Here is a 15,711-nt window from a genome sequence, read left to right on the forward strand (position 1 = left end):
ACCAACTGCTTCTCGGGGCTGTTAACATGGAAACACAATATTTTCATATTTTCCAGCAAAGAGGTCACCTCTGCCAGCCATACATCGGCATCCTGGGAACACGCTCCTAACAAACCAGGCAACTGAGAAGAGAGCATAAACTTTTTATTTTTTGAAATCTGTTCCATGCTGCTCTAAAATAAAAAGATGTAGGTACATCCTATCAGATGTGTGCTGCCACTAAAAATCACCCACTGGGACTAAAAAGTAACATCCAGAAGGTGATTTACATTTTATAAAGATCCTCTTTTCCAGTTTCTGACAATTCTAGGAGGGGATATTTTGATTTACTTAAAAAATACCCCCAAACCCAGGCCCTGAACCCCACTACTACTCCCATTTTCCAGGCCAGTTTTACAAGCATTCAGGATGCTATTGTCTGGTGCATTAAGGAAAAGAATCTATTTAAAAAATGTTTGCCTAACTCATAGCATGTATATGTAGCTTGACCAATGCAAGTGGAAGCTGCAATAAATGAAACTTAGTACCTAAAATATTTGATCATATGCCTGTGATTGAGACAGAGGTGAAACGTTACAAAAGTACCCCGGGCCCTTATTAACAGGGTTGTAAAATCACTTAGCAACCAACTTCCTTTTTTCCCCATGTGGCATAATTAGACCTTGTCCTGGTTCACAAAGGTTTGTTTTTAAAATTCACAGCCTCGTTTAGGTGTTAAACACAGTCAGCCATTAGATACGCAGATGATGAAAATAAACAGAACAGATACTATTTGGCCAAAGAGTGGAAAGGACTTATTTCTTACCGGACTTTTCCTCTAAGAGCGTAGGCATGGGGAGGAAAAATAAAGAGAAGAATGAGAGAGGTGAAATGTATTTTCCAGAAGCACCAGCTCAAGGCTCAGAATAACCTGACTAAAGGCAGCTCTCTAAGGCACTACCGCTTTTATATAGGCTTTCTGTGGGTGTGTGCTATGATCATTCTTAGGCTGCTGTTTTTAGTTCAAGCTGCAGAGGGCATAAGTGTGGCGGCCTCCATGTGAGCACATTCTAGGCTTTCTTTTGAACGGTTTGCTTTCATCAAATGGATTTGTGCCTTGAAAATAGAAAATTATGCTTGTAAAATTGAAAGGAGTTGGAAAATGCCATTAACGCATTGAAGCCAGGCATGGTCATGCAACTAAAACACGCAATTTTCCGGAAACTCAATCTCGACAGAGAACCTGGTCCTTATCATTTTCTCCCGCGTCAGCCTGGGTAGAACCACCAGTTCTTTGATTCCCTCTTTCATTTTCCCCCATTCTCCATGGACAATTACAAATTCTTAGAATTAGTAATTACTATTACAAGTAAGAGAGGATTCTGGGGGCTCCTGGCCCCGAGAATGCTCTCTTATTTCCTCAGCAACTGTCGTAGTGGAGGCTGCATTTTCTCTTCCTGACAAAATCTTAGTGGACGCTGCATTTTCTCTTCCTGACAGTACGTTTGCTTCTAGCCAATGGTCCTATTTCCAGTTTCATTTCCTAATCCCTCCTTCACACTATCCCCTGAATCATTTTTCAAAAGTAGTGAAGTGAATATATTACTCTACCCTTCAAAAACCTCCCTACTGTCCAGAAAATAGAATGCAAACTCCATTCTGCGGCATTTAATGCCTTCATGATGGTCTCCAGCTCACCTTTCTGCCCTCATTCCACTACTGCCTGTCTATGAAGCCTGCATTTAGCTGCGGACTCTCCTTGCAGCCCTTGGATGTGTCCCCCCGCCCCTCCCTCCGTCACACACACTCCCCTGCTTTCTGCCCAGGCCACCTCTTCAGCCTTCGATGGTTCCTCCCTCTCCCGCAATCAAAATCTTACTGGTTCCTCAAGGTCAGTAACATTTCTTCCATGACACCTTTCCCAAGCTTCCCAGCCAGAATAAATTGTTCCCTTCTCTTGTTTGATGGTAGCCCACTCCTCTTGTTCACAATAATAAATAAACAGATAAATATTGAAGCCCTTTCTATTTGCCTGACATTTATTAGCCTCAGGGAAAACAAAGGTACACATTGCTAGGACATTTTTGCAGTTCTTATTTTGTTCTGTATCATTTAGCTATCTCTACTCAACTATTGGCTCACGGTAATGGTTATGAATGGACTCTCTCGAGCCCCAAACATAGCGTGAGGCATAGAGTAGGCACATAAAACGTGATTAGGAATTCTCTTTTTGGGGAGCTACTAAAACATTATGCAAATTTTTGAAGTACAGCATCTTTTGAAATAGGGAAAGAGGAATTGCTCTCTGAAATAAGACTGTTTTGTATTTGGCCCAAGCCATGTGCCCCCTCCTATAAATATGTCACTTAGCTCCCACTTAACTGTTACTTTCTCTGTCCATTAGTGACCTCAGGTGCTAACACATCTTACAAAGGTTTTAAGGCAGTGGTACCGCTTTGTACAAACATTAGTGCAGATTATGTGATCAGATCTCCAGGGTGGAATTTTCTCTTATGGCAAATACTAATGCTTCAGAATAGCTAAGTGCCAAGAGGGGGGTTGCATCCTTGGTGCCACTTTCAGATCCAGCCCCATGTTAAGGAGCACAGAGAAATAAAAATTACGTTCACAAGATCTAGGTTCTCGATCTACAGACAAAAAGAATTTTTGAGTTAAAATGACATAGCTTTAAGGGAGTTGTCATGGTGGAAGGAAGAACATGAGCTTTTATATATGCCAATTAGTTCAACCCCTTATTTTCTGGATGCCTTTGAGCAAGTTACACTGGGGTTCAATTCAATAATTTGTAAAGCAGGGTTAATGGCTACTTTGTAGGATTGTAGTGAGGATTAAAAGACAAGGATGGTACTGACGGCCAACATTTAGTGAGAACATACTATGGCTTTACGTTATGTCCTTGGTGTCATTATTATCTCTAACTTACTGATGAGGGAAAGGGGGCTCAGAGGAGCTCTAAGGTCAAAACCAAGGAGCAGAGCCAGGACGGGATCCCAGATAGTCTAACTCCAGAGAACCTGGACAACTCGGAGCTCTTGGCACAGTCCAAGTCCCCTAATTAGATTGAACCCACTTTCAGGGCCTTGTCAACATTGGGATCTAAAAACAATGTAGCTAAAGATCATAGATCACACAGCCTGGAAGATTTTGGATCTCTCTAATGGCAAGAATTAAATAGATCATGCCAGTCTGGCATAGCAGGTCTCAAAGAATGAGCTTCTCAGAGAGTGAGCTTATGTTTCTCAGCATGCTTTCAGTCCTTGGGATTAAACTCTAATTATAAGGTAAATTTCTTAGCCTTTTCTAGAACTAAATGAATTTTGTTTAATTAAAATCAGAAGAATAAACATCAACACACAAATGATAAAGGCTATCCCTCCCCTCCTGCCCATACCTTCCCACCCCAAGCTACATAATGTATTAAACCATCTTTACTCAGCATGTTTTGCTTTGTTAGCAGCTACCGACACCCACGCTATGGCCTCTTAGCCTATAGGTTCCTTCGGAATATTAAAAACAAAAGTGAAAACAAACACAAAACACGACAATTCTCTTTAGGGGAAAACAAAGATATTTCTTGTTCTAAAATGAGCTAATAGCATCAGACTTCATTTTTAATTATGGAAAATATATATAAGAGAACCAGGAAAGAGATATATACATATACCTCTGGGCTTACTTGTAATTATGTGGAAATAGAGTATGTGAATTTTTGGATTAGACAAAATCATGTACCTAAAATAAAACCATTGAATGGGCGATAAGTGCAGGCATTTTCCCATCCTATGGCCTAAGAAAACCCAATTCCTGACCTGCAAGCCCTGTTGAAATGCAGCTCATCCTTGTGACCAACAGCTTTACAAGGAACCCATAGACCCTTACCCTCTGCAGATGGAGAATCTCTCTCTAGCTGTTATTATTCTGACTTGGTAATGCAAATCTTCACCCAACTTAGGTTTTGTTGAAGCCTACATTTTTGCATGAGGGGTTAGAAATCAGCAACACGTAAAACTGCATTCTGTTTAAGACCCAGAGCCAAAGCTAATAGAGGTGAATGGAGAAAACATAGACTGGAGTTTTGACGACCCCTTACAGAGAGGCTTTGTGCTCTGAATGCATCCCCACCTGCTTCACAGCTGAACACGGAACCCAGCTGCTGTGGGAATTTTGGCATTAAGCATCATAGAATTGCATCAAGACATAAAAAGTCAGGTCTAATCTTTTTAGAGTCTGTAATCATTTAGCCTCAAAAATAGGATGGCTGTATTCCAAATCTTTATATTTTACTTAATGAGATTCTGTTATAAAATAACCACTTCCTATCAGTTACTTATGACTTGTCAGGTATTCACAAGGAGCAAAAGGATGATTTATTTATTAATCCATTAGCAGATACTTATTGAGCACCTAATAAATACCAGACACTATTTTAGGCACATTAGTGAACAAAAGAAATAGCAAAAAAGCTCCAGTGAGCTTACTTTTGGGAGTAGAGGAAGGAGGCACACAATAAATAATAAATACGGTCACGCACTGAATATTGACTTTTAGATCACTGATTGACTACACAGACGACAGTGGTCCAATGAGATTGTGATGGAGCCAAAAATTCCTATCACCTACTGACATCACAGCACAATGCTTTACTGACGTGTTTGTGGAGATGAGGGTGTAAACAAACCCACTGCACTGATAGTCATCTAAAAATATAGCACATACAGTTACGTACAGGACTTATTACTTGACAGTGATAATAAATGACTGTGTTACTGGTTTGTGTATTCACTATACCATACCTTTTATTGTTATCATAGAGTGTACTACTTCTACTTATAAAAAAAAATTCAGGCAGATCCTTCAGGAGGTATTCTAAAAGAAGGCATTGTTATCACAGGAGATGACAGCTCCATGCCTGTTATTGCCCTTGAGGACCTTCCAGGGGGACAAGATGTGGAGGTGGAAGACAGTGATATTGATGATTCTGACTGTTGTGCAGGCCTAAGCTAATTGTATGTGTTTACATCTCAGTTTTTAACCCATATCTATCCTTCTCTATGAGGCCTGAAAAAAAAAAAGGTCATCTCATGTGCTAACTTCTGATTTTGGTCTGGCTGGCTGCAGCTCTGTCCACAGGGGGTTTCTCAGACTACCTCTGGGATCTGGGGGCAATGTCTACTGAGGACCTGGGGTGGAGTGTGGTGGCTTACATGCCCCAGGTTTGGTAACCCTGGGCTAGGCCAACCCAAATCACACTTGCCCTGTGAAGCTGTCCATGATGAGTAGACCTGAAGCTGGGCCTCTGCCTTCCACCTCTGTGCACATGAGGTCTGGGCTGAGCTCTTAGCACTAAAATGCATGCCATCCTTAGCCTCTCCATGCACTGTGCAGTGTTTCCACCAGCAGCGAATGCTGGGTGGGCGGGTAAGAGACTGGAGCTCTGCTCCCCCACTGATGACTCTTTGTTTTTACTGAACTCAATGGGGTGCTGAACCTTCTGCCAAAGTGAGGACAGGAAAGGGGGTGGTGTTACCAAGCAGCGGCAGATTCATGGATTTTGCTCGCTAGCAGGCTAATTTGGGGGTGGGAAGGTGGGTGGGCCACCTGGAACAGACAAAAAACACCAGACTGTTTCCAGTTCAAAGCTATCTCCCCCTCCCCGTATTTTTTTGGTAAACAAAGTATGCATTGCAAACCTCATTGCTCCTTCATAACGCAATGTCAAACTCTTTGATTCCTTGTACTACTGGATTTTACAGGGGAAGAGGAGGAGGTACTAGCCTACGTGCCAGGATAGGTCAACTCCTACTCTTCACATCATTTCCATCAGCCTTCTTTTCCTTGACTTTATTCAAGTCCTCCCTCGCTATTTTTATTTTCCTTCTGCTTCCCACAAGTCTCTGAACTTAAGGGAAGGAAAAGTGAAGCTGCTAAGGGAACTGATACTTAATGGAGTCTCTTCTGGGTGTTAGGAACCAAACTGGGTATTTTACATTATCTCATGTCATTCTGACACCAACCCCAAGAAGGTAGATACCATTTTTCCCATTATTCAGACATAGGATCTGAGGCTCTAAGTTAAGGAACTTGCTCATGGGTACATAGATAATAAGATACAGACTCAAAAAAGCCTGTGTTCTTCCTACTTAACCCTTGTGCTTTAAAGGAAATGTTCTCTTTCTTGATTCCCTTGCTATCTACCCAAACCGTCCCTGAAACAGAGAGCTTCCCACAGAGACTATTAGGCCAGAATACATGGCAGAGTATTAGCTGAGAGGGGTCTTAAAGATAACTGAATCATAGACTCTTATTAGTCTCAGCTAGTCTCAATTCTAACAACACTGAGATATCTTTGACTGTCCTATCTATTACGAGTACTTTCTGTATATTAACTCACTGAGCCCTCAGAGTAGCCCTGTGAAGTAGGTTTGGAAGTTATCCCCATTTACACATGAGGAAACAAAGGCAAAGGTTTTGCAACATGCCCAAGATCATCAGCTAAGAACAGGTAGAGCCCACTTGTTCAAGTAATTGTGACATCATTAGAGTAAGTGTCTATTTCCATTTCCTTAAAGGAAATTATGTTCAATTCAATTCAATTGTTGTTGAAGTCTGGCTTTGTTGTTTTTCTGTAAAGGCATATTCCCTTACAGTTCAATCTTACACCCATTATTTTATTTAATTCCCATCAGAAAATAATTTTACTTTTTAAGAACAAAACCATTTCTTGGATGATGTAATGGAGGTTTGCTTGCACCTTCAGTGCAGGAGTGTGGTATAAAGGAAGCAAACAGCAGAACTATTCATCTCATACCTCTCTTTCTATCTCCTCCTTTAGGGGGATGGGCTTTATACTGCGCTAGCAGCAAGAGACAGACATCACAACAACTGCCCTGTCAAGGAGGTGTTTCTTATCCCCACTTTAGACATAAAGAAACCGAGACTCCAGTGGGTTTTATTAAGTACCTTGCCTAAGCAGTACTGCTAGCAAGAGGCTGAGTTTAGGCACTGTCACCTTCCCCACTATACCTCAGCTCCTTGAGGGGGTAAGTACAAGTGTCTATTTGTGTTTGAAGAAAAGTCAATCACAAATGTCCAGTATGGAGAAAACTGACTTAAAAGTAGTTCCTTTAAAAGGTGGATCAGATTTGGTTCAGAATTAAAGTTTAAGGCAAGAAAACCCCAGACTCCTTTAACTGAATTCAATCCTGAGAGGCAGATACATTAAAACCCAGGACATGAAAACACAGTATGTTCTTAGGTCAGAAGACTGGAAATGGGAAAGGAGTGCATGACTCTCAAAAAAGGAGAAAAGGTTAGATTAAAAATAAATATATACTAGTGTGAAGAAATGGACAATTTCAGCATACCAATTACGCATCAGATACCGTTACATGGATCTTTTGCACAAAAATTTCAAAAGGATTATTCTTATCCTTATTTTACAGAGGAGGAAACAGAGGTTTGGAACAGTGATAGGGTTTGTCTGAGGTCACACAAGTAGAAAGTAGTGGAGCCAGGCCTGGGAGCCAGGCCAAGACCTGTCTGAATCCACACGCTATGCGCTTTCTGTTACTACACAGCTCCCTCCTATTAACACAAATTTCTAGAGCAGAATATTTAAACAGATGGCCAAAGCACTTGGAAAAGAAGGTGGTAAGCCTCAGTGCCCACCCAAAGGAACAGGGCAAACCAAACCTATCACTGTCTCTGCTAGGGTCTCTGGTCTGGCAGATCTGGGCAAGGCTGTAGACATCCCAGGCCTCTCAAATTCAGCATTGTGTTTAATAAGGTTTCCATCACTAGTTTGAACAAAATGAAAATCTGTGTCCCGGATGAGGGCACAATTAGGTGAATCATTGTGTGGTGAACAAAGGAGGCTGAAGTGTGTTATCCACGGAGGGATGAAAAACTGGAGTGTGGTGACATGCCCCAGTGCTCTGTCCTTGACCCAGTCCCATTCACCTGTTCGTTCACTCCATCAGTCACTCACTGCATTTATTGAGTGGCAGTGATATACAAAGCCCTATGTCAGGTACAGGGGATTGTGGTGGATCAAAAAGCAGTGAACTTTTGTGAGATGGAGGGAGCACTGCTATTGGTGGAGGGGTATATATCAACCAAACAAGTCGATAGTTTACTGAAATTTGTTTCTGTTCATCCTGCTGTTAGATAGTATGCAGCATAGCATCACTAGTATTTACATATTGATATTTATACATTTTTAAAAGGGAGCTTAGTGGATTCAGTAGGTTCTAGGAATAATTTTTAAGACACATGGGGGAAAAATCCCATTTTCTAATAAACTCCCTGAAATAATCTGAGATTATTTAAAACACAGTGGCAGAAACTGTCAACGTCCACTGATAGTCACTTTTTCCTTTGTCTTTTAGTAACAGAATCCTGAATTTTAGCTGGCTGCATGTCTATCCAGCAAAAGACTACATTTCCCAGACTCTCTTGCAGCTAATGCATCCCTGTGACTAAATTATGACCAGTGAGATTTGAGTAGTAGTGATGTGTGCAACCTCAGGGTTAAACTCTTGAAGTAAACCACTTGCTTTTCATTTTTTCTTTCCTTCATTTCAAGGCTGAAACATGGAGGTGCTTGCTAGTGCAAAGCAGCACCTAAAAAAGGTGGAGCAATAATGCAGAAAATTCCTGGGTTTTTGAGTGACCCCTGGAGTAGGACTCTATTGCCTCTGAACTGCCTATCAGCTTTCACTTTTGTATGGGAGAAAAATAAAACACCTATTCTGGTTAGGCCATTATTATTTTGGTCTCTGTCAAAATAGCCCAACCAATATTCTAACTTATATAGATGCCAAATCAACAACTTAAACTTGGGTAATGCATGTTCTTTGCCCTGTAAGCATGGTATCTTATCAGAAGACCACAACATGATGAGAATAGGGATTAGCATCCTTTTTGCTGCAAGTTAACCTGTGCATTATCCCTTCTTCTTTTCTGATGCTCTGCCTTGTCCTCGTCCATATTATGTTTTATTTCTATATAAAAATCAAGGGCTAAGGCAAGATCTGGACTGAAATTATGTTTATTTGTCTAACTAAACAGTAGTATTTTTTGCCAGCAATTAAAACCCCAATTTCCCATGTTGCTGAAGCTTTGTTTTGAGGAGTAATTTTCAGATAGGTTTATATTGAATATACACATAGATACATGATCCATTGATTCTATTCCATTTCATTCTTTTATTAATTTGACTATCTAATCTATCCAGGGAAACTACTCAAGTAAAATAAAGCCAATTCATGATAAAAGAGATCAAGTCAGTTATAATGCATGGATACCTATGCACAGATGGGTGAAAAGAATAAGTGAAGCACAACTTTATCTTAAAAAGTTCAAAAAAAAAAAAAAAGAGAGAAATCAGAAGTCCAATGTAAGCCATTGTTATGAATAGTTTATCATTTCAAAGATCCTCTATTTCTATTAATGTAATGATGGATGCTTTTGTAGCATAAGAACCACCACAGCCTAAATGAAATATTCTGATATATCATTAACTGGTGTTAGTACCTGTAGAAAGTATAGATGTATAAATGTCTGCTCATTTGGCTGGAAATATCTACAGTTGTTCAAATCATTGCCATTTTTATCATGGCACCAACTGGATTTTCAAAGGTTGTGTTTACTCATCTGGTTCTGGAGATAAAGTGCTGCTATGTCATGTGTTTTCTGTTAACAAATGTGTCTTTATACTTACGTACATCCAGAAACATGCTCACCTTTCTCTAAAGTAGTACTAACGGCCTACTCTCCTACATTAAACATCAAAAATTATACATATTTGGGAATCGTAGTAATAAAAGAGCCAGGTTCTCACAGTATGGGGAATAAACTGGAAGTATGGGGGTGAGAGGCAGAGCTGAATGTCCCTCGGTGTGTGGCACTGCTGCAGAATCAGCAGAACCCTGAGGTTACTTTCTCTGGGTACCTCCATCTAGTTTGCATTCTGCTTCCCCTGAGATTTTTTCATCAGTCTTAATGACACCATGTCACTATATTACCTTAAAAAGAGATGTTGAGAAGAGCTCAGTAAAGTATTTGGTGGGAGAAATATCTACCAGATGACTTAGGCATACATGTTTTCTTTTTGATAGAGGGGGATCTCTTATTTCCTAGATTTGACTAAACTTTCAGCAAATATCTATGGTTGGGACTGTTCTAGTAAGTTTGCTTTCACATAAATTCGTTCATTTAATCCTCTGAACTTGACTTCTTTTACTTATCCCAGGTAGCTTCCAAATGTCCACTAAGTTTATTACACAGAGAATAAACTTAGAGAAGTGAATAAAATAAACTGCACAGAAGTGGCTATAAACTTGTTTCATGCATTTAAATAGAGTTTTAGTTTAAAAAATGATTCAGTAAGTGAAAAATGATTTGAAAGATGCCAACCGAGAAATGAAGTTATTAGAACTCTTAGGCCAAGATATGTGAGTTGAAGATCTGTACCTTCCACTGCAGAAAGGAGGAAAAAGTGATATATTTCATTCCTCCCTTTTCAGGAAAACATCTTAGGCTAGCAGGTGAGTATACCATTAAAAATTACCTGAAATATCATTTGCTGTGGTTAGTTACTCTTAGAAATCATTTTAATTGTCACCAACTGTAGTGATAAAGGCCATTATAAGCACTAAGCACTAAAGAAGGTACCATTACAGACTTTATTCATCCCAGGCAGGCAAAAGTTTATTCTCAAAGGATGGGTCATTACAACTCCTTTAGAAAGGTTAGTTGAGATATTTCTGGAAGCATCTCAAAAATGGTTCAGCATTTATTAACTACCCTGTTCAGGGGGAATACCATAGGGAGATTACATCTCTCTAAAGAAGATGCCAAGAGTATATTAGCTGCTAGTTTGAGAGCCTTCATCTGCTCTTCACAGCTATTTTTAGAAAACAATAGTGGCATTTATCAAACACCACAGAGAAAAAATTGTAAACGTTGGAACTCAGAATTCAGCAACTCAAGAAATTTAGTAAATAGGAATTGGGAAAAGGAAGCACAAACTGTGGGAAAATACCTATTTGAATAATATAAATAGGGCAATACCTGTATTTGAGGTGCCTTAAAGATGAGAATATTTAAGACAACTTGATAATAAAATATAATGAAGAATATGAGTTTTAATATTTATTTAGACTATGATTTTGATTAATTGTTTTGGAGCACAGCAATGTAAAAAAAATTTTTTAAAGCAATTTCCTTGGTTTTCCTTTCATGTATTTTTTATGTGATATAGCATAAAAAAAGAAACTCAGATGTTTTTAAAAAATCAGTGTTAGTAAATCTGTGAACTTCATGTTGTTTTTAATTGCTAAGTCTGCTTCAGAAGTATGTCTGGATAATGTTTTTATTTATTTTCTTTCTTTTTAAACTGCTTGCAGGAAAATAAATCAAAAGAAAATGTGGTTCCATGCATTTTTACCATTTTGAAAAGCACGAGGGCTGCAGTATAAAATGAGTAAAACTTTCTCAAGCTAGAATGAGGTTTATGGAGTTCATAAAATGGTGAGCATATGTAGCTTTCAATTTAAGGAGTTTCTGATCGACAGGACATAACATAACCAAAGCTTAACGTTAAAAAGCCACTCACCACTGGTGATGGGGAAAGTGCAATGTTGCCTATTGACGCCTTCAGTTCATCGACAGTTGCAGCATTCTTAAGAATGTCTTTAGATTGCAATGGTTTAATCTTGATATTAAATTTCTTGTGTGATTCTTCTTCCTCTTCTGATTCACTCGAAGAATAAAAGTGCTTTCCTTTGGTAGGTAGAACACAGTTAAAGATACATAATTCTTTCTTCTACTGGGGGACAATGATAAGTATGAGACAAAAGTGATTGCACATGGAGACAGCAAAAGTATCCTTAGATGGCAGAAAATCAAAGCGAAACAAACAAAAATGAAAAATGAAAGGGTTAGGATTTATTCACCTTTCCTCAGAACGTGATCAAGGATGGAGAATTTCAAGAAGCAGAGGTGATAATAATGTCCTATGTTTTTGCTGCAGTTGGCCGTTTGTGGTGTCCCACTCAGTGCACACACAAACAAGCACAGGTGAGCTTACTCATCCACAGAGAGAAGAAGGCTGCTTTCTGGACAATTAGTGATGAGTATAAAATGCTTCAGAGTGTGACATGCTTTGTCCAGAGATGAACTGCAGGGAGAGGACAGTAAGAGCTATTTTCCAGTCACTATAAATGACATAGTCATATCAAGTTTTAGCAGCCAACCCAGTACCCACAATTTGCACAACTGTTTTTCAGTACATTTTTCTCTTTCTCCTCTCTCTTTTTCTATGAATAGATTAAGGCAAAATGCCTGCTCGTTAGAGATCAGGCTGTTCTCTACGTTGTTTATTTTAATATTAGGAATAACAGGACTTGGGAAAATGAGGTCATTTCATCACCTTTGTAAAACTTGAGTTTATTTTACTGTTTTCTGAGAGTGAATGTAAAAATTAAAATAAAAAAAATAAAGAAAGGATATAGCCGGGTTCCTCAGGTCTGATGCTGTAGCCTTCTTCATCCAGCTCAGGTGAGTTCTATAAAATACAAGTGCACATTAAGCAATTATTATGCTGACAATGATCAAAAAAATACACATTTTCCTTTTGGAGTCTTCTATTTAAGGATGTAGACAAGTCTCTTAGGAGACTAAGATTTTAATTTTTGGAAGCGAATGCTGAGCAATATGTTTAGATGTTTATTCAGGGATACTTGGAGAGTCCTCCAACTGGGAAAATAAATAAGGAATTAACTGTCTATGAAAGAAAGCATTCAAAGAGAATATAGCATGCATTTCCTGTAAGCCAAGGACTGTGCTAAGCAACATGGGGGATACAAAATGCAAATTATCTGTCCTTAGGGAAACTGAAATGTATTTCTGGAGGCAAAAATTAAAAACAAAAATAAAAACCACAAAACACGATTGTTAGGCGTTCAAAGAAAAGGAAATTGGTGCAGTTTAAAAGAATCAGGGAGGTCTGCATGGACCTTTCAGTTCAAACAGGAGAAAGCAGAGTGGGAGTCCCTGGTAGGTGGAGGGAGGAGCCCTCGCTGAGACAGCAAGGCAGGAATGGACTTGTTTCAAATGGGGAAAGGGAGGGCAACAATATAATAGGACTGGAGGGAAGCAGCACAGTGGGAGATGGGAAATAGAACCAAGGGTGGCCAATAGGCTAGGGGAAGAGTTTGCACTGGCTGTAGCTGCTGCAGCTTCTCAGTTTGGGTGGGACATACTGAAAGCAGAACCTTAAGGTGCTCTGGAGGTATATTCCAGGAGAGCCTGGGGGCAGAGGAAACTGGAGGAAGGAAAACTAATTCACAATGCATGCATCAATTCAGGCAAGGTGTGCTAAGAACATGGATCGAGTTATTGTTGGTGGGGTGGGATGAGTTGAGGACATCTGAAAGTATCGATTGTTGGTTCTTGGTAATAGATACAGTCATAGGAGAAAAAGGAGAGGGAAGATTCAAGAAGACACCAACGTTTCCACCCTCAAATCCTGGGAGAGTGCTGGGACTTCAAGTTGAACTAATCCTAACAGCGGACAACTAAAATTTTTTGGGAAAAAAGCAGGAAAGATAAAAGGCAGCTTGCATTGCTGGGATTAGTATGATCGTATTTGAGTTCCTATTATACAGTAAGTATTGTGACCCACACTTTGTCTCACTGAACCACATAACAGCCATAGATGGAAAGAATTATCCCATTCACCAAGGCGAAAGTAAGAGAAATCAGATGCCATTTCACAAGGAAGCACATCCAGCAAATGCCAGACGTAGGCCTTAAACCCAGGCATTTTGAGACTCTATCCTATGCCCCAGAGAGCAGGAAGATGGACTTCAAAGGTGGCCCTGTTGAAGTCAAGGTTTTAGGCCTGGCAGTGGGAGAGGACACAGTTGGAGAGGGTTTTAGGAGTCACTGAAGCAATAAAAATACCAGGGCCATGGAGAGAGAAGACGCCATGGAAGAAGTGATCATTTTTCAAAAATTCATTTTTTAATATTTTTAATATTTTAGATAGCTGTAGCTGAGTTGTTGTGCTCTCCTTGTACTTGTCTTGGGCTGGAATGCTGAGTTCGTGGCCAGTGGACTCCATGTATCTATATCACCTGCTTGGCTCAAAAAGGCACCTGAGACTTTATGTCGAGCCAAGCACTTCTGACAGAGAATTCAAGATGCTCAAATAAGTGGAATGAAGTGAGTGAAATGAAACCATATGTCATTGGACATTTTCAAGGGTCTGTCAGTGTCTGTGGGCAGTTAGTTCTCTTGGATAGGATCACATAAACATGATGATTTGATATACATATACATAGTGAAATGATTACTACAGTGGAACTCATTACTGATTATTACAGTCGAATTTACATTCCTATCACCTTCCATAGTTACATGTGTGTGTGTGAAGAGCACCTAAAATGTACTGTTAGCAAATTTTCAGTCTACAATGGAATCTTATTAAGTATAGTTCACATGCTGCACATTAAACATCTAGATTTATTCACCCGTCTTCACTGCAGATTTGTACCCTTTGACCTACTTCTCCCATTTCCTCCCCATTCCTGCCCCTGGTAACTATCAGTCTACTTTGTTTCTCTTTATTCCACTTTTATTTATATATTTTTTAGATTTTGCATATAAGAGAGCTCATGCAGTATTCTTCTTTCTGCAAAACCATCATTTTTTGAGCATTTATTGTAGTCTTCCTTTTGTTCTTCTTCCGTACTACAGAGTTACTTTTCTTTCTTTCTTTTTTTTTAAATGCAAGGGTATTGAGGTCACTTCCCTGCTAAGAACCTGTCACTGGCTTCCTACTGCACATAGTATAAAAGCCAAGCACCTCTGTAGAGTCACCAAGGCCTGGAAGTCTGGCTCCTGCCCCTCTCCTTAGCCTCACGTCTGTGACTCTCTTCCCGTGGTCCCCTCGGCCACACGCTCTCCTTCCCACTGGTAACTTTTGTGATTTGGGTGCCACAGGCACTGTCGCCTTTCGGGGTTCTCATCATGCTGTTCCCCCTGCCTGCAATTCGCTTCTCCCAAATGTTCACGCAGTTAACCTGTATTGACTACAGGTTACTAGTGACCTCTTTAGTTACTAGTTACTTAAGGTGTAAACATTAGGCCTTTGCCTAAAGGTCCCATCCTCCCTGAGGCCTTCCCTGCCAGAATCTGGATGGCAGACTCTACAAAGAATAGAACCTTCTTATGACTTGGAGAAACTGGTGTCTAATGCATAGTGACAATAGCAATGCCTGCGTGATATGATTAGTTTTCAGGACTGAATAAATTTGAGGGAAGTCATGCTTCATTTAAGCTGTTGACCAGGTACAGTACTAGAATTTAGAGTTTGTGTGCTAGGTAAGAGGCAGTGTATAGAATTTGATGAGTAATTTGGTATTTTAATTAGCATATTTCCTGTTTGCTGAGAATATCCCATTCTTGTGTATTATAGGATCCCACAAAATATAACAGGAACTTTCTAGGTAAAAAAGAATTAATGTTGGGAAAAGAAACCACCCTTTTAAAATGTCTGATAGCTTCCCTTATAACATTATTTGTGAACATATATTCTAGGGAATTGAACAGCTAAAAATATCAAAATATCTCAATCCTGGGAAATATAAGAAAGAATGTAAGATATGTTATATTCACTTGTAAGGAATACAAGAGAGGACCAGG

The 15,711-nt window shown here is 39.6% G+C and overlaps 1 protein-coding gene across 1 annotated transcript in view; it reads right to left on the reverse strand.

The window, feature by feature from the left end:
- SGIP1 (SH3GL interacting endocytic adaptor 1) overlaps positions 1-15,711 on the reverse strand; it is a 189,455-nt gene that overhangs the window by 79,448 nt on the left and 94,296 nt on the right. The window contains exons 5-7 of the mRNA XM_045547815.1: positions 12,514-12,568; positions 11,618-11,793; positions 806-817 (exon numbers count right to left, since the gene is read on the reverse strand). Of these exons, the coding sequence (XP_045403771.1) occupies positions 806-817; positions 11,618-11,793; positions 12,514-12,568 (243 nt within the window). The remainder of the gene's footprint in view (positions 1-805; positions 818-11,617; positions 11,794-12,513; positions 12,569-15,711) is intronic.

This window comes from Lemur catta, chromosome 3 (assembly GCF_020740605.2).
Source record: "Lemur catta isolate mLemCat1 chromosome 3, mLemCat1.pri, whole genome shotgun sequence".
NCBI lineage: Eukaryota > Metazoa > Chordata > Mammalia > Primates > Lemuridae > Lemur > Lemur catta.